Source organism: Rhinopithecus bieti, unplaced genomic scaffold (assembly GCF_001698545.2).
Source record: "Rhinopithecus bieti isolate Rb0 unplaced genomic scaffold, ASM169854v2 scaffold_54, whole genome shotgun sequence".
NCBI classification, from domain to species: domain Eukaryota; kingdom Metazoa; phylum Chordata; class Mammalia; order Primates; family Cercopithecidae; genus Rhinopithecus; species Rhinopithecus bieti.
Genome location: NW_016803233.1, coordinates 573,537 through 595,904, shown reverse-complemented (window position 1 = coordinate 595,904; position 22,368 = coordinate 573,537). Strand labels below are relative to the sequence as shown.

Below are 22,368 nucleotides of genomic sequence, written 5' to 3'. Positions count from 1 at the left end.
CTGCTGCTTTGGGGTTTTTCATTTCTTTTCTGTGAGGCCCCTTATGGCCATACTAAATAAGCCTTTTCTCCTGTTAATTTGTCTTTTGTCCATTTAATTTGCAGATGTCAGCCAGGAATGTTTTTCCCTCCCCTATACTCCACATCCTAAAGTAGGACAGGCCTAGGTTCAAATCTCAAGTCTATCATTTACTGTCTGTGTGGTATCTTGGTCAAGTAGCTTTTTCATTCTCGTTTTTTGAGACGGAGTCTCGCTCTGTCGCCCAGGCTGGAGTGTAGTGGCCAGATCTCAGCTCACTGCAAGCTCTGCCTCCCGGGTTTACGCCATTCTCCTGCCTCAGCCTCCCGAGTAGCTGGGAATACAGGCGCCTGCCACCTCGCCCCGTTAATTTTTTTGTATTTTTTTTTTTTTTTTTTTTTTTAGAAGAAAGGGGTTCCCCGGTTAGCCAGGATGGTCTCGATCTCCTGACCTTGTGATCCACCTGCCTCAGCCTCCCAAAGTGCTGGGATTACAGGCTTGAGCCACCGTGCCCGGCCGGTCAAGTAGCTTTATCTTTCTAAACCTCATCTTCCCCATCTGGAAAATGGAAATTATAATGGCATTTACCTCATAGAGATGTTACTAAATTTAAGTAAGATATTGCATGCCAAGTGCCTGGTACACGATGAGCTCAATAAATATTTATAATGGCAATGACACAATGATGACAACCATACCAACTATCCGTCCTTGGCCACTGCATTGGAGCCAGCCTTTTACCCCGTGGACAGGAGGCAGAGGCTTCAGACAACGCAGAAGAGTTTCTATCCCTAGGGGTTGGCAATAGCAAATACCTTAGGAATACATTAAAATTCAATACTCTTTAAACTTTCTTTGTATATTCAGCCAATGAGGCCTTCCTCAAAACTCTCAGAACCATAGCAATTATTAAATAGGTCTCTCCCTGAGGGGTTTGTCTAACTAACACCATGTGTTCTACCTTACCAAACTGAGCAATTGTCACAAAACCTCTGGACTGGACTGCCTGCCAACCTAACTTTTGATTCTCAGCAACTCTAATTATAGCTGCTACTTATTAAGCACTGACTATGTAGAGGGATTCAATCACAGTGAATATCCTGAAACTCATGTGATACTCCCTCAAGGCAGTTGCTTTATAGATAAGAAAAATGAAACTCAGTGGTGAGGAAAGGATTAGATCCCACTTCATTTGATTCTAAAACCTATCCTTCTCCACTGACACACTCAGGAAAGACTATCGTGGATACCAGAACATTGTGTGCCACAATATATATTCAGAATCCACTATGTGAAAGACTTGATGACAAATACCAGGAACAAAAAGGTAAATAAAACAAGACTTCCTGTCCTGTAATAATACTGACAAAGTAATAATAAAGAGAATTATTTGCAATTACAATTTTTGATTAATGTGCCAAGAAGTACGCTAAGTATTTTTCCTGCGTTATCTTGTTCAATGTTCACAATTTAGAAACTGGTTTAGAGTAGTTAAGCAAGTTGCCCCAATGTCATACAGATAAGAAGCAGTAGTAACAGGCACTGACCCTAAAGCCTGTGCTCCTAACTAGTGTACTTGGTTAAGTGTAGGAGCCTCTAGAAGTCTTTTAACTTTAGCCAGATGCCAAGTGATTGAGAAACCTGAAAATCCAGGTTTTAGCTCCAGACTCTACCATGTCAGGAGACTGAAGCTCCTAGGGGCCTTAATTTATATATAAAACAGGTCTAATAACATCATCGGCCCTGCTGATTGGCCACTAAGAGGTAAAGGTGTCAAAATTAATACAAAAGCTCTTTTGGAAAAACACAAAAAAATTATAAAACCACAAAGAATTATTTCTACTTAATGGGTATAATAAGGCCTTGAGAATACTCTCATAAATCTATCATAAAGAGCATTCCAAACCATTTTCCTTAAGGGAAATAGATGAGAAAGACTACGAAGTGCCTCATCTTAGTATCTGGTATGCAGTGGGTGTTTATAAGATGCTAAGTACCATTCCACACTCCAGAGTCTCACTTCCTTAATTTCCCATACTCTTTCCTGGGAGCCTAGCCTCTCTTCCAAGGTCTTTACGCAAGTTCTTCTGTATCAAGAGTACAGAGGAACACATGATAAACATGTGTTTATCATCTTATCCTCATGAACGAAGAAAAATCTTCCAGAGGCTAGCTGGGATACGTGTGTTACTACACTCCAGTCATACAACCTATCCAAAGTTCTCCTGTCTATAAGTTCCATCACAATTTCAGGACTCACCTTGACTTTCAATGTAAGTGTAACCTACCAAGCATCCTGTTATTCACTCTCTTCTTAGCCTTTTGACAAGCTGGGGGTCCCAGCTTTACATAGTTACATGCTCAGTTCCCAGTGCTGGGCCTGGCACATAGTGAGTGCTCAGTAAAATGCTCACTGCATGTAGTGGATTCTCATAAAACAAGCCTTTTTCCTTCTTGCAAAAGATACCAGCAGCCATGTGCCAGCCATATAAAATACAGTGAGCTATAATGTAATAATAAACCCATGTAATATGTGACATAAAACATAGCACTGCCATAAAAGGGGAAGTGACAAATTATTTTTATATTATCTTATACATATTTTGTAGCACTAATCACACTTATAAAATATTTAATTCTATGTTTTTAAAATTATATAAGTGATTCATATGCTATTACAGAGATATATAAAGATAAAATTGTAAAGATAAAATTGTAATTTCCTTTTCCCTTTTCCAATCCCATCTCCTTAAAATAAGCAAAGTTAATAATCTGGAGTGTATCTCAGTGAAACCTTATGATTTAAAAAAATATACATACATACACAGACACACAAATATAGGTGTTTTCACCCCTTTCTCCCTTTTTAAAAAAATAAATGGGATATTACATCGACCACCATGGCTTGCTTTTTTGCTATGGAATAAAAATCATGAAATTTAATATAAGTAAATCTAATTATTTTAACTGTGATTATGTTCCATAACAAATCCCCCTACTGAGAGGATACTAGGTTTTCTGCAGCTTTTGCCATCAAAACACAACGCTGCAATAAATACTCTTATACACAAGCTCTTACATGCCATTACTTTACCTCTGGAAAAATATATTCACAAAAGCAGGATTGCTGCAGGATAGTGTGAACATTTCAAATTTTAATTAATATTGCCACATTCTTTCCAGAGAAGCTGGTTAAAGCAATTCACCTTTCCAGCAGCAATGCACATATAACAGGGGCTAACTCTCTTCAACCATATCAGCACACAGATGTTACTGTTCTTTTTTAATTCTGGCCACATGCGTATAAAAAATTGACTATAGTAAGTCTATCTTTTTGTATTTTATTGTCCATTAACATTTCCTTTTCTGCCTGTTTACATATTTAGCTTAGCTTTCCGATGCTAGTATTTTTCCTATCAGTTTGTAAGAATGTCTTGTACAAGGGATAGAAACTTTTATAATATGTGTTGCAAATATTTCTTCCATTTATCTTGTAACTTGTTAATGGTGCCCTTTGCCACAGAGAAATTTTAAAATGTCATGTAGTCATATATATCAATCTGTATACAAAAGATTTTTTTGGGTTTCCTGCCTTATGTTCCTAAGCCTTCTAATAGTTAGTATTTTTAAAAACACTTAATCTTTAACCCAAAACAATGTATTTGTTTATATAGCACAGGAAAGGGTTTGTGAAAGTAAATTATTAAACTTTTTAAAGTTTTATTCACTTCAATATTTAAATACTTAATACATCTGCAATGAAATTATCTATATGGCAGAAGGAGGAGTTCTAACTTTTTTTTCTTTCTTCTGTATGAAAACATACTGCTATTTAAGATGGCCTAGAGAAGGCAACTATTTAATATTTGATAAAAAAAGAACACAGAGACGACACTTGAATGGAGCAGATTAGGTTTCATAAGAGAAGATAATTGAGCAGAAACTTGAAAAATGAATAGTTGTTTAACAAGCAGACTTGGGGTGTGGCAAGAGGTAGCAGCATAACCATACAGGTATCATAAAATACTCAGGAATAATGAAGCCAGTGTTTGCTTAGGTGGGCTGAGATAAACAGAAACTAACATGGAGTCTTTGGTTGCCCCAGAGTTTACCACCTTCAATCTAGAGCTAGGTAGGTTAAGATTTTGTTTTGTTTTAAGAGACAGAGTGTCTTGCTCTGTTGCCCAGGCTGTAATGCTGCAGCATGGTCATAGCATAGCTTGCTGCAGCCTTGATCTCCTGGGCTCAAGTGATATTCCCACTTTGGCCTCTCCCTAGTAGCTGGGACTATGGGCATGCACTACCACGCTTGGCTTTTTTTTTTTTTTTTTTTTAAGAGATGGGGTCTTACTATGCAGTCCAGGCTAGTCTCAAAATCCAGCCCTCAAGAAATTCTCCCACCTCAGCCTCCCAAAGTGCTGTGATAGGTTAAGTTTTAAAAGCACTGCCCTCTGTTCCTGTCCATCATCAGATAGTTGCTCAGATCCTTTTTGCCACACCAATCCATAAACTTAGTGCCACCTGTCTGGGTCTTTGTTTTAACTTTACAGACACCATATTATTGGGGAATGAGGGCTGGATTTTGGATCTAAGCTCTTTATTTTCTTATCTATAACACTAATTTAGAAACAACTGCTGATTATGAGCAAATTAATTCACTTCCCTGAGTCTCAGTTTCCTTACATTTTCCCACCACCACTAACTGTATTAGTCTATTGTTAAGATTAAAGACAAAGTCCTTGGAGGCAGAAAGCCTTGTGGACATTTTTTAAAACTGCTTTTCTCCATGCCACTTTGGATGATTCATTTCTATAATTTCTGAAGGTCATTTTCAATTTGGAGTTGTTCTTTCAAAGTCCTAGCCAAGCCTCAGCAGGAGTCTGGCCCCAGCCTCTGGGGTGTTATCTGGAAACTCAGCATGCATATTCTCATTTCTGCAGCACTGACAAATCCATTAAATAACAGAGCCCCAAGAAAAGATACCCAAAGAGTTCCACAGGGCTATTACTCAGGATTTAAACAGCACCTGAACATCACTCTCCTACAGCAGAAGTAGAAATGTTCTCTCTTCTGGCTTCATCATACAGCCTTCCTACCTGCCAGAAGAAGTACACATTACACTTTGATTTACTGATGGCTCTGTAGGTAATTGCAATGCTTTGAGATCTGGCCCCTAAAATAGGTAGCAAAGACACAACCAATTCCTCCCCTGCTTCAGCCTCCACAGTATAACCACCCAATGGAGCCAATCCTTCTAAATCAGTAGGTGTTTAAAAATAGGACCCCGTATTTTACTACTAATTCACAAACTTTCACTAAGCACCTACGATGGGATACAAAGGTTATTTAGTGTTTAGAATTATGGCCTTGGGTACGACCTTTAAGTCCTTCTGAGTTAGTTTCTTGGCTTATAAATTATATGTAAAATCGAGACAATAAAACCTCATTGGGTTCTTGTTCTGCTAATGAGGTGGTAGCCTAGGACAGGACTCAGCCTGAGCAGCTACCCTCTGAACTAGCGCTCTGCAAACTATTTTTTTTGTGGTTGTTTTTTTGAGACAGGATCTCACTCTGTTGCCCAGGTTGGAGTGCAGTGGTGCAATTACAGCTCACTGTAGACTTGACCTCACTGGTTCTGGCAATTCTCCCACCCCAGCCTCCTGAGTAGCTGGAACCCCAGGTGCATGCCACCATGCTCAGCTAATTTTTTTTTTTTTTTTTTTTGCAGAGATGGGGTTTTGCCATGTTGCCCAGGCTGGTCTCGAATTCCTGGGCTCAAGTGATTCGCCTCCCTTGGTCTCCCAAATTGCTAGAACTACAGGTGTGAGCCACACTGCACCTGGACTCTCCGAACTATTTTTAATCATCAATCTCTGTCAGTAAAACATTTCAAAGCATTTCCAATCAATGCTTGTATGTTTAATCAATTATATATTATTATATATTATACTATATATAACATAGTACATATTATATATAACATATTGTTTATATAAATCAGTGGTTCTGATCTTAATGTCAGGGGTTCCAAAAACCCCTGAAATTGACTGAAATATTCTGCTTTGTAAGATTTTTTGTTTTAAGTTCAGATAACGTGTGTTGTCTTTCTGAGGTTTACTAAGGGGGCTATCTATGACCCCAAAATGTTCGGAATTAGAAGAAATGTTAGCTGCATCTGAAGACAAAGCTTCTTGCCCTTTCTGGGTGCAGAGCTGGCGAGTCTGAGGGAAGGACAACAGCACATGTGAGATCAACAGGGGCAGGTCTCTTTGGATCAGTTGCTAGGGAAATGCGGTATTGTTAGAAACTATCAACTCCCCTTTGGGTATAAACAGGACATTTTAGAGGCTACAAAAGTATCTTCATCTCATTTCATAAACAGACAAGAAAAAAATCATCTCTGTTTCACTGGTAGAAAAACCAGGGTCCTGAGAAACGAAGGACTTGTGAAGAAATACTTAGTTACTTCCTGTCAGAGTAGAGATCACATCCCAGCTCTCTACCTAGGAGCATCCCAACTCCTCACTGTACAGGCAGCATAGGACACTCCTCCAAAACATGAGCCTCAACTAGGCTTCTCCACTTCAGAACTCTGGGAAAAGGCATCACCCTCAAATGTGGACAAGTAAGATAATGAGGGCCACAGAGAACACAGATGTGCTGGGTACTCCAAAAGTGTGTGTTTGTGATTCAGAATATACACAATGGGCCAGGAGCAGTGGCTCACGCTGGTAATTAGCACTTTGGGAAGCCAAGGTGGGTGAACTGCTTGAGCCCAGGTGGTCAAGACCAGTCTGGGAAACACGGCAAAACCACGTCCCTACAAAAACCACAAAAATCAGCCAGGCATGGTAGCAAGTGCCTGTGGTCCCAGCTACTCAGGAGGTTGAAGTGGGAGGACCACCTGAGTCTAGGACGGCAAGGCTGAAGTGAGCCAAGATCATGCCATCGCACTCCAGCCTGGGCAACAGTGTGAGACCTTGAGTTAAAAAAAAAAAGAAAAAGAATCTAAATAATGGAAAAAACAAACCTTTAACTTGAAAAAAAAATTTAAAAGATATGTGACTATTATTTTTTTTCTTTTAGCTCATCTTATTTTCTACAGTAAACACATTAATATCACACTACACTTTCACAATGGGGGAAGAAGCCAGAAAACACCAGTGAGAAAAATCAGCACGAGGTGTTCCAGTCCCCTCAGCACCCATACTGTTCTCCATAAAGAAAAAAGTACATGTTTGCAACAGCTTTATTATGCAGGAAAATACAATCCTACTTTGATGAGACATAAACCATTTAAGAATGATGAAAATGCAATTTGAAATAAGAGGCAGCAAGACATAGGTAAAGTCATAGAACCTTGACTGTAGTTGTCAAGAAGGGTCTGTTTAAGGCTCAAAGGTGGTTCCTAACAGTCATTAATCTGAATCTTTATGTAAACAGTGAAAATAATTAATTGAAGACTGAAAAGCACCATGTACTCTACCCGGCACATAGTAGGTATTCAACAAACGGCATCTATTATTTATTTTTACCAAAATAAATCATTAAAGCATAGAAACACATTTTTATATTCACCTTTAACAGAGCAAATTTGTTGTTCATCCTAAGGCTTAAAAAAAAAACCCCAAACTAGGCTGGGCGTGGTGGCTCACGCCTGTAAACCCCAACACTGTGGTAGGCAGAGGTGGGTTCAAGACCAGCCTGGGCAACATGGTGAAGCCTCATCTCTACCAAACACCACCTCCCTCCCACACACAAAACAAAAATTAGCTGGGCATGGTGGCATGCAACTGTGGTCCCAGCTGCTACTCGGGAGGCTGAGGAGGGAGGATCACCTGAGCCTGGGGGGTCAAGGATGCAGTGAGCTGAGATTGCGCTACTGCACTCCAGCCTGGACAACACAGTGAGATCCTGTCTCCAAAAAAAAAAAAAATACACCAACACCAAACTAGTGGTCGTGGGATAAGTACTCACAAATTTATTTAAAACTACTTAATTTATCATGATGTATATTCCCCAAAGACAGAAGCACACATCATTTAAAAAATTAACTCATTTTAAGTAAAAAGAGAGCACTCATTCTACAACTAGCAAAATGGAGGAAGTGCATACACAGACTCGTACACGCAGTGAATAGCTTCTAATTTCAAGTAAAAGAATATGCGCGTCAATAACTAGGATCCAAAAATTGAAACTTCCTAAGAAGCCTGGGATTTTAATATTATTCTGGAAAGAGACACCGATTTTTAAACAGCATTCTTTTGAATCCCTCTAGTTTATCCCCACATAATTTAAGGAGTAATGCTCTCCTGGGTAAGTATATTCACTTTTGGGGGAAAAAAAACCCTTCCTTGACCATTCTGAAGGAACTCATTATTTTAATTTGTATTCACCTCCCAAGGAGTAATAATGGACCCACAAGAATGCAAAATGCCTTGAAGGCCCAAAGAAATTTGTTTAGATTTTGCTCAATCATGGTATTTCTATCTAAAGCCTTTTAAGAGCTTAAGAACTGTTATTTTACTAATCAATTTACTGTAATTCAAAAGATTTTAAAAAAATCTGGTTATCCACAAACTTGAAAAACAGCAAAAAAGGTAAAATTTCCTAGAGACAAGCTGCTTTTGTACACCTTGTGACATTTTATTCTAATCTATTATATCTCTTACATATGCCTGTTAAGAGAATTTTTCTCCCCACTGAACAGCGCAGGATTAAAATAAGCATTACATGACACCATGGTAAGACAACGAACCTAATTACCAACTCTAGTTACAACTGAATTCACACTATACCTTCAAGTTTGAGGAAATGCTTAACTAAAAAATAGCTCAAATGAAGTTGTTTGGTTACAAAAACATCTGCTTCCTATCCACTGATAAATTTAGTACTTTACCTTTGAAATCCTACATTTCCTTGTGCACCATGAGCTTTTTCTTAAAATACGTAATTTAACAAAATGAAAAACTGGAGCGAACACCACACATTTTTTTGCCTTAAAAAACACAAACACTCTCTTATAAAACTATCTACTACTTAATTCTAACTGAAAGGGAATGGGAGACAAAAATGTAAGGAAATGAGAAAATCAATGGCTGTCTTCCTTGTAATGAAAAAGCTACAAAACTGTTTATAACAATTTAGCTGTGTTTTGAAAATAAGACTTCCACATCATATGCTTGTGATCAAATTATATACCACTATCATTTGTTTTCTTGCCCAAAAACATTACAGGATTTATAAGCCTCAACTTTCAGACCAACAATGTTACAGATTCTAAGGGGCACCATGTGTTACCAATAAGCTATCATTTATTCTGAATATATCCTGGCATAAATTCTAAGGAACCAGCCATATAATAACATGTTCATTTAATCTGAGAAAAAAAAAAAAACCAAAACTTTAACACAGAAAAAGACCTAGTAGCAGGAATATCCTGAGTTCCTATTCCCAGAAAAAACTGCATACCTGTACCTGTGTTGTATGAGAATGTATCTGTTCAAAAAGATTAATGTTTTCAACCTAACTCATTTGGTAGAACAATGAACCACATGCTTCCATTTGTAAAAGTGCAGTACGTCTCACTGTGTTTTTTAAACAATACTGAGAAGCAAACAGTAAGCTCTTTTCTCAAGCCAAACCTGACTGACATGCATTCACATGCTCATGCTTCCAAGGGAATGCCAGCCCCACTCCTACTGTACTGACCCAGGGTCTCTCACAAAGATCAAGATCAAGATGCCAGCCAGGGCTGCAGTTGTCTGAAAGTTTGCCGGGGGTTAGATTTTCTTCCATGTCTCACTTGCATGGCTGGCAAGTGTGTGGTAGTTCTCCATAGGACTGCTTAAGTATCCTCAATATGGTAGCTGGCTTCCTTCACAGAAAATGATCAGAAAAAGAATGGAAGGACCAGGTGGAAGCTATCTTGCCTATGGACTGGCCTTGGAAATCACATGGCATCACTTCTACTACATTCTATTCATTAGAAGGGAGTTAATAACTCTGGTGGTACATTCAAGGGGAAGGGGGATTAGGCTCTATCTTTGTAAAGAAAATTGCCCAAGAATTACAATAAATTAAAACCTCCACAGTGCCCAAGAAACTAGTCATTTTAATCATATATTAGCAAAAGGGCAAAAGGAGGGAGAAAGGGGAAAAGGGAGAGGGACCACTAAAGGCAGACTTCCTAAACGACAATCTGTTTCACAGATTAATAATGTTAAAACTTCAAAACTTAGAGAATAACACAGGAAAACGGAATAGCTTGGAGAATTTTCCATTGGTCTAAGCAGTTCACAGAATTGAGTTTTGTTTTGTTTTTTAAAATGTCCTCATACACAACAAGGAAAAGTGAGACACAAATTCCCAGAGCAATCTTGAAACTAAAGGGCTTGCATGGAGACAATTTGTTAAAAAACAAAACAAAAAACAAACAAACAACAACAAAACAACCACCAAAAAACCCTCATTTTTATACTGTTTACTAGTACTGATAAAAGTTTATGTGTAAAAATAACACATTTTAAGAGTAACAAGCTTCACGATGTTTAGCTATCTTTCAAATCACTTTGGGAAGTTGAGTGATTGGTAATCTCCAACCAGAAATATAGAAATACTTTTTAAATGTTCAAAAAGTATCACATGGGTTTTGTATCACTTAAGCATTGTGAGAAAACAAGAAAATTATGAAAATGCATTGGGAAACAGATAGCAGGGTTCAACTTCTTGTGGTTTCCCTGGATGAGGCCAAAAGCCCTTGCAGGGGAACAGCTTGGATTCCACTGAGCATGTATCATGGAAAGCTATGCAACACCACTGTTTTACTCATTTAGTCATTTTTAAAGAATTAAATGTCATAGTGCTGTCCACAAACCCAGCTATACTATACTTGTTCATGACTGCAGAAACCCTATCAGGCCTCAATAGTCTGTGAGGAACCTGGAGGGATCTGAGTTTGTCCCTATATTTCCGAGACAGGACCATGGTAACTACTATTTGTGGTCTCATCTGGGAAACACCAAAGTCATCCCACAGATTACAATGCTGGGAGTTTCCATTTGATGGATCCATTCACGAATATTCACGATTAGTGAATATTAATAGCTGGTCTCAGAGCTTCCCAGGTAGTAACCCATCCAGCCAACATGTAGCGATTCATTCAATCCTTATTGAGCCCCTGCCATGTGTTAGGTAGAAGACAAATACAGAGTACCTGTAAAGAGCAAAGCTGGGGTCAGCTGGGCTCTCTTTCCGTTATTTGCCAGGTATGGTACCCTGAACAAGTTATTCTGGCTCTCTAAGCTTCAGTTTCATTATCTATAAAATGAGAACAATGGTACTTACCTTATCGGCTTGTTTGGCTTAGCCTAGTACAGCATAAATACACAACGAATATCATTTCCTCCAAGTGGTACGCCCTTAGTACCTTCCTCATACTACTTCAGATCCTTCTTCCTATTTCACCCTTTGCACTTTGTAAGCTTTCTTTTATAGCACTTCCTAGTTTCTAGTTATAAATACTTTCCAGTTTGATGATCTGATTAACATTTCTTTCTCCCCTACTGGATTGTAAAATTCATGAAGGCAGAGACTTTGATATGCCAAACACCTAACGCCGAGAACAGGAGAATATAATAGGTGCTCAATAAATACCTTTTTGAACAAACTAATAAATTACCTTGACAAATGCATAAACTACAAAGATGAAAAACATAGTACTAGTCTTATCAAAACGTTCATAGGCCAGTGCAATAGTTCTTAATTTTAGCTGCAAGTTAGAATCAGCTGGGGAATAATATATTTTTTAATCTCAATAGCTAGGCTCTACTCTGGAACAATTCTAGGGTAAGGGTCTGAGACATTCTTGTTTTTGTTTTTAAGAGTTCTTCAGGTGATCCTAATCAACAAAGGTAAGACTCATTATCTACTCCAAGAGAGATGGTTAATAACTGCAATACAATGGGATACATGTTCTACAGTATCAGTCTAAAAGAACTTCCTGTGGTGATGGAGAAGTTTCTATTTCTGCACTATCCAATATGGCACCCACTAGTCATATATGGCTGTTAAATTCTTGAAATGTGGCTAAAACTGAGGAACTGAATTTTAAATTTTATTTTAATTTATTTAAAATTTAAAACCATATGTCACTAGAGGCTACTTGAATAGTACAAACCTAGAAGGAGGGCACACAGAACCCCTAATCCAGACTGGAGAGATTCAATGTTCAGTTAGCTGTGCCACTCCCATCCACAAAGAGGGTGCAGTCTACCGGAGGAGGCTGTACCCAAATTACGCATATAGCCCTCGAACTCTCTTTACATCCATACAGGAACAATCTCTCCCTTCTGTCATACCCAGGGCAGCTGTGATCAAGGAAATCCTTTAAAGAACAGGAAGAAGCATATCCCCCAGTAGAGCAGCCTTTGTATGAGCTGTTGAGTGATGTGGTCATTGTGGCCAAGGGATGAAATGCATCTTGAGGGAGAACATTTGGAAAAGAGTCACATGGAGTGGGCCCTCAGCACAGTAAATACAGCAGCATCTCACAGCTGTAAAGCAAGGGTCTCCCTTTTGCAGCTCACAAGTATAGAGCCTCAGGCACAAACCATCATCACATTATAGAACTGACTGTTCCTCCTGAGACAAATAATGGTTCTCATTAAGCTCTTTATAAAATCAAGCTGGTCAAATGCTATATGTGGAATCACTGAATTAAAATAGAGAAGGCACTCAAGCATTCATCTAGCTGTCCTTTTCCCCCATCTACCATTTGTTAAGCACCTACTATGTGGCAGGCAGTGTATTAGGGGCCTCAGATGGTCTCTCCTTTTGTCCATACGATCCCCTGCCCATTAGATATTATTTTTTAAATTTATGGTAAGGAAATGTAAGACTCCTGGAAGTTAAATAATACACTTGACTTGAACAAGTATAACAAAGCTAGGATTCAAACTCAGAACTAGACTACTTGAGTTTCTCTCTTTTTTAAAAGGGTGTGCAGTGTTCTATTATATATATATTATGGTTTATTGAATAAATCCCTTTTATTTTCTGCTCTTTCAAATCACAACCAAGGCTTCAGTGAACCTCCTTGCATATAATACTTTAAATATATTTTTATTGGTATATAATATACATACCTACAGAAAAGTATATAAATCCTAAGTTCAGTATCTGATGAATTACCAAAAAGTGAACTTTACCATGTAACCACCACTAGCATCAAGAAACAACAATATCAGTATCCCAGAAGCCCGCTTTGTGGCATCTCCTAGTTATTTATCCCACTCACCTCCCCAAAGAGCTAATATCAAATATAAGGGCCTACCACAGTGTAGGAGTTCATTGAAAAAAATGCTAACGGCAGAAGTTATAAATTAGGTATATAACTTAAGCCAAGACCTAAAACAACATTTGGTCATAACTACATGACTATTAGTTATCTACATTAATGAGAAGTTAGTGTTTTATTGGATATAAAGAAATTAGGGAGCAAAATGAAGGCATCAGGGTGCAAAATGTGTTAACAATTAATATTACAGAATGTCTCAAGGCCTAGGGGGGTTTAAAAAACAAGAGAGTATTAGGTTTCCAGTTTCATTTGGCTAGTGATTCCCAGCTCTGATGAGACAGGAGGGCCATAAAGTACCTGAGGGTTTTGGCTTGTTCACGTTCCCTTCAGCTCAATAATTTCATGATGATAAAATTAAGAGGAACAAGCATTTATTGAACTTCCGTAACCTGGGAGACCCTTTACAGATATGAGCTCATTAAATCCCTTCAACAACTTTTTTAATACCACTATCCTCATGTTACAGAAGAAAAATGGAAGCTCAAGAAGGAGAAATAACCAGCTCAAGGTCACCTTGCTAATAAGAAGTGGATTAGCAAGGACGAAAGCCCATATCTGTCCAACTTCATGGCCTGTGCTCTTTCTATTATAGTCTGCTGCCTTCCCTCCCAGGTTTTCTGTTAAGTTACTGACCACTGATTTCTTGGAGAAGTAACCTATTGGTAGGTGAGGTGGTACTGCAATATTAACAAAAGATGTGAGTGAGAAACTCTGAAATCCATTTTATGTTTCCAAGCCTCTCTTCTACAGCGCTGGAGCCTATCATTTTTTGTGGTTACTCTGTTTCTTTTTTTTTTTTTTTTTTAATTTAGTTTGTTTCCTCTTACTCACTGATGACATACTTTTGCCTCCAAGGTGACAAAGTCACTAGACAGTTAAAACATTTAGTTACACAGGTTATCTGGCACACCTTCCAACAAAAGAAAAGATGATAGTTCACAGGTCTGTTGAGGTTTGAATTTAACTTTGCCCCCTCCTCTCTAACTTTTTCCACGACCATCGCCAATACTGATTTTCAAATGTGTACAGGTACACTGAAGAAGGGAAAATATTCTGATGTGTTTAACTGAAGCCACTGAGTTATAGGTTGACCAAATTCACACAGAAATTTTATTTATCTCATGTCACTTGTGACAAAATTACTCTTAACTCTATTAAGCACTTAAGGGTATAGTAAAATCCACTGCGACTAATGCTTTTTCTTCTTTCTGTTTTGGAAACACTAATAGGCTTGGGCTGACAGTCGAGATAAGAGGAAAAAAAGAGAAATTTCTTTTACCTACTTACTTTTCCATTTGCGTCAAGTTTCCTATAAACTTAACATCTTTTAAATAACTAAGAAAACTCTGTAGACATTATTGTAATTCATGTTATCTGACTTTTAGTAAGTGCTTACCTTGACCAGAATTATATATTGCTTTTACAGACTTCTTCACTTTCTGAAGGGCTGTTCTATCTTGGTCTAGCGCCTAGAAGAGAAAAAAGGGGGAAAAGATATTAGAAGATTTGGTAAATAAAGAAAAAAAGAAAAAGAGAAATTCATTTGTAATTGCATTTGTTTTCCTGAGTACCAGAGCAACAGCAAACTGACATATTCATTAACAATGAATCATTTCAGACTGGAAGTCCCTGGGATCTGGGTAGTTACAGTTTCAGGAGAAGTACAGTCATTCCACAAAGCTCAGTGTGTGAAATGGATAGCATTCTAGTCAGTCAATTATCATGCTAAGTTACACACAAGAAAGATAATACAAGACACCTAAGAAATCTTAAGGCTTGTATTCTCTCATGCATTTACAATCTGGTAAGGAGAAAAGGCAAGCATAGACATGAATGGCACAATACCCAGGCAAGAGGATACTGTCATTTTATCACCTAAATGGTAATTTTAGGCAGAAAAACGTTTCAAGGAGTATAATGAGTAGGAATGACCTGAAGAGCTTTTCACAGTGCTTTTAAGTTTTGGGATTTCTTTTAGTGTTAAAAAAAAATACTTATGACATATGGCAGTTGAATTTTAGCAATATTTTAATTTAAAAAAACAGTTTGGAAAATGCCATCATGATGCTGGTAAAGCTTTTAAATGATTTCTTAGATGATGAATCAACACATTAATCTACTTGTGGTACAAGCGGGGGGCTTCTAGGAGTCTACTGTTGTTGATTCTTAATCCAGGTACAGGATATACAATTGTGTTTAGTTTGTTAAAATTCAGCAAATTGTGCATTTAGGATATGTACTCCTTTCTGTACGTGTATGACACTCAAAAAACAAGTTTAAAAGAAGGAATAGTCAATGTACTTGGCACACTGGACTAACTCCTTAAAACAATTTTAGGCCCCTTTCTGCTACTTCAAGGGTCTGTGGTCAGCCTGGGAACCCCCAGATGATATGTCAAGATTTGCAGGGCATGAGCAATAACAGTAATAAACTGCATAAATAAAATTTTAAAACATTAAATGTACACTCACATCCATTATATCATCTAAACCTTGGAACTTCAGACCAGAAAACTGAAGCCCATAGAGGCTAAGTACATCCCTGAAGAAGCTGAAACGGATAAAAGCAATGGTAGCAGGCACCTACAATTCCCCTTATGGAAAACGGTCTTTCCTACTGTTTTCCTTCACCTCTTGTTCTCCACACCCCAATGTCTGGCCAGGTGAGCACCAGACTCATACTGGACTCAATGACATTCCTAGAATTTCTGGGCTTCTGGAAACAAGCTCAGTCCCTTTCTGGTCACATCAGCTTAGGACTGCCAGGAGTTCTGTTTCTTGATGTGAGGAAAAATGTGGCCAGACAGAATGACACTAACAGAGACACAGTAACAGAGAAAAGAGGGTAGAGAGAGTCCTCTGGCATCTGAGTTTTTGCTTCCAGCTGTTCCCAAGGCGTATGTCACTGTTAACCTTCCTGCAGTCTGAGTACATGAGACAACAAATTCCTTCTGTCCCAAGCCAGTTGAGCTTGGAATTCTGTCACTTGCAACCACAGGTCCTAAGTAACACTAGAACTAACATTTACTGAGCACTTACTAGACATGAGGTATAAAACTTATTATATTTATAAAACATATCAATTATATAAGATATATATGCTTTCAAATATTTTATCCCTTTGCATTGCATCTTTACAGAAATTCTGTTAAAGATCATCTTCATTTTTCAGATACGGAAATGTAGTAGACCTTCAATAAATATTTAGAGAGAGGGAAGGCGAGAAAGGTCAAGTAACTTTCCCAAGGTCACAGAGGCAGAAAATGCTAACATCACATTCCACACTTATATCTACCAAATCCCAAACTGTATGCTTTCTTTACTGGGATGCTGAGACAAAAAACAGGGTTTCCAGACTGCAAGTCTGACACTATTTCCATCATACCCATCACTACATTCTAACTCCATATCTCGTCACATCCACTGCCCACCTGTACTTCTGTTCAGTATCTCCCTTTAAATACACTTATATCTCTTTTAAGAAATTTAAATAACTGTATTGTAAAGAGCTACAATAAATGAAAAACCACGATCATTTACCATTGATAGAAGACACCCTGAAAACTACAATGTACCTCTACCTATACAAAATGCTCCTTGGCTTAGGATCTCAAGTCATCTCACATACCTGTCATGCTGCATGTCATGTTTAAGGAAATGTTTTACAAGACATTTCAAGGAAGAGATAAATTTCGTATTACTGAAAAGATTTAAGATTTGCACTGTAGAGGAAAGAGGGAAGGCAACTAGTATTTAACAAACACTTGGTATAAACCAGAAAGCATGCTGAGAGGTTTACATAGATTATCTCAGTTAATTCTCACAAAAGTCCTATGAAATAAATATTATTATTATACGCATTTTATGAATGAGGAAACAGAGGCTTGGCTTAGAAAGCTTAACTTGTCCAGGGTGGCTAAGCTAGAATTTGAACCCAGGTCTCTGACAACACAGAGCTTTATCTTCTAACCACTACCTAATTCTGCATTCTAATGATATCTGCCATAAGCTGAGACTACAAACAGTCTCATCATATGGGGGAGGTGGCAACTACATACCAGTTTTGAGATAAACCTGAGTTTTAAAAAAATACAAGACATTTAGATTGAAAATGATGCAAATAAGCATTTACTTAAAAGTAAATTTACTTAAAAAATGGGTTTATTCTTAGATGAACTGTTTCTATGATGTCATTTCTAAAAAATGCTAAAAATAGTCATTAATTTTTTTCTATACTTATGATTGTCCTTTTTCCCTGATAAAAAACCTTGGGCCTTAGAGAAATTAGTTAGCTTGCCAAGCGTCACATACCAAGTAAGAGAAGAGCCAGCCTATGCTTTTTCAACCATGCCATCTAATCTGTTGTGGAAGACAAGTCCAAGTTTCCCCTGAATCTTAACATTTCTTAATTACTTTCAAGAAAGAAACAAAGATCTGCTTCTGGAGGAAAATAACCTATCGGTTATCTTTGTGGGAATAATGACTAAAAAAGGTGACTGTAGTCTAACAGAAATTACTAAGTGGACTTTACAGTTAACTCCAAATGAGCAAATGAATGTGAAAGATTTCAGCCGTAACATTTTTTGAGACCATCTACCTACTTCCTTTTGTTGGAGGGGGAGCGGGTACAGTCTCAGAATTTCTGTTGAATGTTTACCAACTTGCTTATGAACTGGTAGGGTGTAAAGTTCACCTACTCACTTTTGAAGTTTATTGAAAGCATCCCCATTTGACAGCTACAGTCAGTTAACTCTAGGTGACACTTCTTTTTCTTTTAAGCTAGAGTGTTTGGCCACTGGTAAAAATAAGCTAAATAAAATGCACTTTTAAGAGCCTCCTGTTGTAGAGAGCCAGGGGATACTGTCCTTCAATCAAACAAGGCTCCCCCTAGAAATAACACATGTCTAAGTGTGCTGCAAAGTTTTATTCCCATAAATGCCAAACAACAACTGCAGTGATATCCTTTGAAATGTCATATATGTAAAATTAAATAAGGGCTAAGAGAAAAACGGTAGATAATATAGGCTATAAGATTATCTTTCCCAAATCATTAAAAGTAGGATAAAACATGTGCAGGCATTTTTAAGTATGTATCTGCAGTTGAACAACACGAAAGGGTGGGGTGAGCGGGAAAGAATGAATTAACAAACAAATGAATAAAGGAGAATGTAAAGTTGTGCCATACGACATCATTACATTCTCTTTAACATTACATAACTAAGGATCAGGGATGGTAATCTAGGAGAGCACTTCCAACCCTGACACGAAGACTTTCTACTTTTATTTCACACATAGTCCTAACAAGTTTTGTCATTTGAATCTAGGCACAGAGAAGATGCAGGCTGCTGCAAATCAGAGAGAGGCCGCTGGGAAGCCATACTGATGGAGGCACTACATGAGAGCTGACAGCCAAAAGGATGTAGAAAAATTACAGAAACCAGACCATAAGGATGGAAAAGTCCTTTGAGACTTTGAGGACAGGAAGGGTAGCATACTCCTCTAGGCCGAGTGGTATCCCTCAGTCACAGCAGAGTGTAAGAGCAGATATTCTCAGAGACATGTATGAATCTGACCATGCCTGCTCAGGGCATTTGAACCAGTTGATTGCTCTGCCTAAAACTCTTCCCCCAAGCTCTCTGGATGACTGGCTCTTTCTTCTTACACAGGCCTCAGATTAAAAGTCCTTTCTCCACAAAAGTCTTCTAAGGATACCCTACAGCAGCGTACACCCTCGGCCCACCCAAAGGTTACTCTGGAATGCACATCATGCCAGTTGTTCCATAGTGTTACCACACTCTGAAATGATCCTGTTCATGATTTGCTTGCTTTTATGCTATTTCTCTAGAAGAATGGAAGTTCTATGAAAGCAGGGGCTTTGTATAACCTGTTCATGGCTGAGTTCCTATTCCCAGTGTCTAGCACACAGTAGATGCTCAAAAATGCTTATGAAATGAAGCGACAAATGACTGAATACACAAACTCATCAGTATAATCATCTCCACAAAACAGAAAAGTAGGCAGCATAAGACTTGCTTTGAAAATGATTGATAAAATAGTTTTAAATTCAGAAAACATGGTCCTCTGTAATTCTTCCCCTAATGGTTTCGAACAAAGTTTAAAGGTATACATATCTAATATGTATAGCCATATATGTAGAAGAGATATGACTATACAGTGATGAGAATAATGTCTTAAGAGGACATTGCCTTCAAAGTTATTCTGTAAATTTTCTTTAAAAATATTTTACTGAAATATATTTACGTTAACTGAGAAATGGCAATACTGTTGCCACTATTCATTAAGATTTTCTAAAATTCTACGTATTTTAGAATTACTTTATAAATCTATGGTACTTTCTATACACTCAAGTGGGAAAACTGCTCTTAATTTGGGTAGATTTGATTTTAGATAATAACCACAATTCTTTGGAGCTAAATTTTATGAATATGTTTACAGAGGCAGGAAATAGTATATAACAATAAAATACTAGCATAGAATTTCCTAGAGATATGCCAAGGTAGCAGAGAATTATACCTACCATCTAGGAGTGCTGTGAGCATTCAATACGTTAATGTGCCTAGAAGTGGCTAGCACAAAGCCTTGAAGGGAGCAGGTGCTCAAAAAAGACTAGCTATCATTACTGTCACCTCAGAAGGCGGCTGCCAGTGAAACACTTGGAGCAGCGTTTCTTGAAAAGGGCTTACTTGAAAAAAAGGGCTTCCATTGTATTGCTTTATAGTATATTCAGAGAGGTCATTTAAAAAATGCTTTTTCATGGATGCATTTATCCCATAATCGCCACAAGGTAAATGTTCTTATATGTGTTATTCCTTTAATAGGGGAAGCAAGGGAATGCTGCTTTGGCCTAATTTTGGTTTAGACTGATTACTTCAGCCTTGAGTTTGTTAGGCAATCACGCTACCTTGATGGGAGGAGTGAAGACTGCAGAGCAATGTGTTTAGGGATGTCTAATTAACACTTGCATAAGAGGATGAAAAAGTGACATAAGTTCTCATGCAGCCTCACAGCCAAATCAGTAAATTATTTATCCATTTTAAGTCTCCATATGCTAGAACATATACATGAATAATCATAATGTGAAGGCATAAGCTCTTTCTATGCATTCATTCACATTGTTCAACGTGATCATGAGTAGAGCTGTGGATAAAGGTGCCAGAAGAAAGAATGACAATGAAGAATTGTCACTGTCTCCTCCTCAAAAAGGGGAGAGATACAGGCAAACCATGCAAATGTGTGCTGTTGGCCTTCCTGCACAGATTTTGGTATCTGTGGGGGTCCTGGAACCAATTTCTCTGAGATTTTTTCTCATGATCATCAAACTTGGGTTTTTACATCATTTAGGCATTTATTCATCCACTCAGTGTGCTAGACGCTTCAACAGGCACCAGCCTAAGTGTGAAAACCAAATTGTGCATCTACCTCTCCTTAACCAGCTGCAGGCCTCCTCACTTCTTGCAACAGCAAAGCAGCAGCAGCAGCAAAACCCTTTGCTAGAAGAAACGGGAAGCCTAGTAAGGCTTCTGATAGGATTGATAAAGTAAGTTGTTCATAAAACATTTATTATTGCTAGCCTGGGGCTTGCTTTATCCATACTGCTCACATCATTCCACTCTGTATCTTATTTTTTAGGTGTTTAAGTACCTGTGTCTCTCCCCGTACTCCAGCAACTAAAAACTCTGTAAGAATAATACCAGGATAATATTCATGTTTATTTCTTCACACAGAAGATGCTTTGTAAAGATTCACTGACATGAATGAAATGAATCTCTCTCTCTCTCTCTCTCTCTCTCTCTCTCTCTCTCTCTCTCTCTCTCTGGAGGAAGAAAGGAAAGATGAATGAATTCACTGTTCCTCTAATAAAACAAAGTCCTCGCTACTGCCTGTAAGGCCCTATGTGACCCAGCCTTTTGCCCTCTCCCCTCTGTTCCCACACCCTCCACTACTCATTACGTTCCAGCCACACCTACAGTCTTTCAAACCCCAATGCGCTAGTCCTGCCTTAAAGCTTTTAGAATTGCTGACCTCTCTCCTGAAATCTTTTTCTTAAATCTCTCTTCGCCTAAATCTAAATGGGCCTGGCTTGTACCTTCTCTCTCTTTTTCTGGCTTTCAGCTCAAATGTCACCTCACAAGGACATTCTGATGGCCCAACTCCCAGTCACTCTCCATTCATTACCCTCTCTTACTACCTAGGAAGAACTAACACTCTCTGAAATGATCTTATTGTTATGCTCCTGCGATTACGATCTGTCCCAACAGAATGTAATCTCTCAAAGAGGTGGTACTATCCTGTTCACAGCAATGTCACCAGCATTGAAAACAGTAAGAGATGTGCAGTAAATATCTATTAATTTTTTTTAAAATCCCCTTCTTCTCACAGGTGTTGGTCTATTAAATTCATTTTAAAGACTTGTGTTAGTCACTGATCTGGTGGGAGGGCCAAATCAAGGGTGTACAGATCACCCTGTTGTAACCTTCAGATCCAGACTAAAAGGCCCTAACAGGTAGCATGGTATCAGACTTACTAGAGCACTCAGTGGAAGCTGACGGAATGAACAAGCAAACAAATGGAAGGTGAAAGAATGAATATCTTCCTTATGTCTGTGTCTGACATTTGAGGACCTGTTGGTGGTTTCAGTTAAACTGGCCTGAGTACTAGGTGGATATGAACTCCTTGTGGCCTTGCCCTTTCCTATACTAGTGAACAGATGGTCCCAGAATCTCCTGACTACTTGAAATTAAAAACAAGAATGCCCATTCCCGGAGACTGTGGAAGAATCCAAAATGACCATGTGGGTACAATAAACCCTGCCAAAGCAGCTCTATCTCCTCATCTGAAAGGGTAAGTGGAGTGGCCACAAATGAAATTAAAACCCAACTAGTCTCAAAATACCTCTCATCATTTCCCCTCACTAGGATTATCTTTCTATGCACTCATCCACCCAGCAAACATTTACTAAGCAATGGCTAGGGG

The 22,368-nt window shown here is 38.3% G+C and overlaps 1 protein-coding gene across 1 annotated transcript in view; it reads right to left on the bottom strand.

The window, feature by feature from the left end:
• ASAP1 (ArfGAP with SH3 domain, ankyrin repeat and PH domain 1) overlaps positions 1 to 22,368 on the bottom strand; it is a 399,491-nt gene that overhangs the window by 178,208 nt on the left and 198,915 nt on the right. The window contains 1 exon segment of the mRNA XM_017870527.1: positions 14,772 to 14,844. Coding sequence (XP_017726016.1) covers positions 14,772 to 14,844 — 73 coding nt within the window.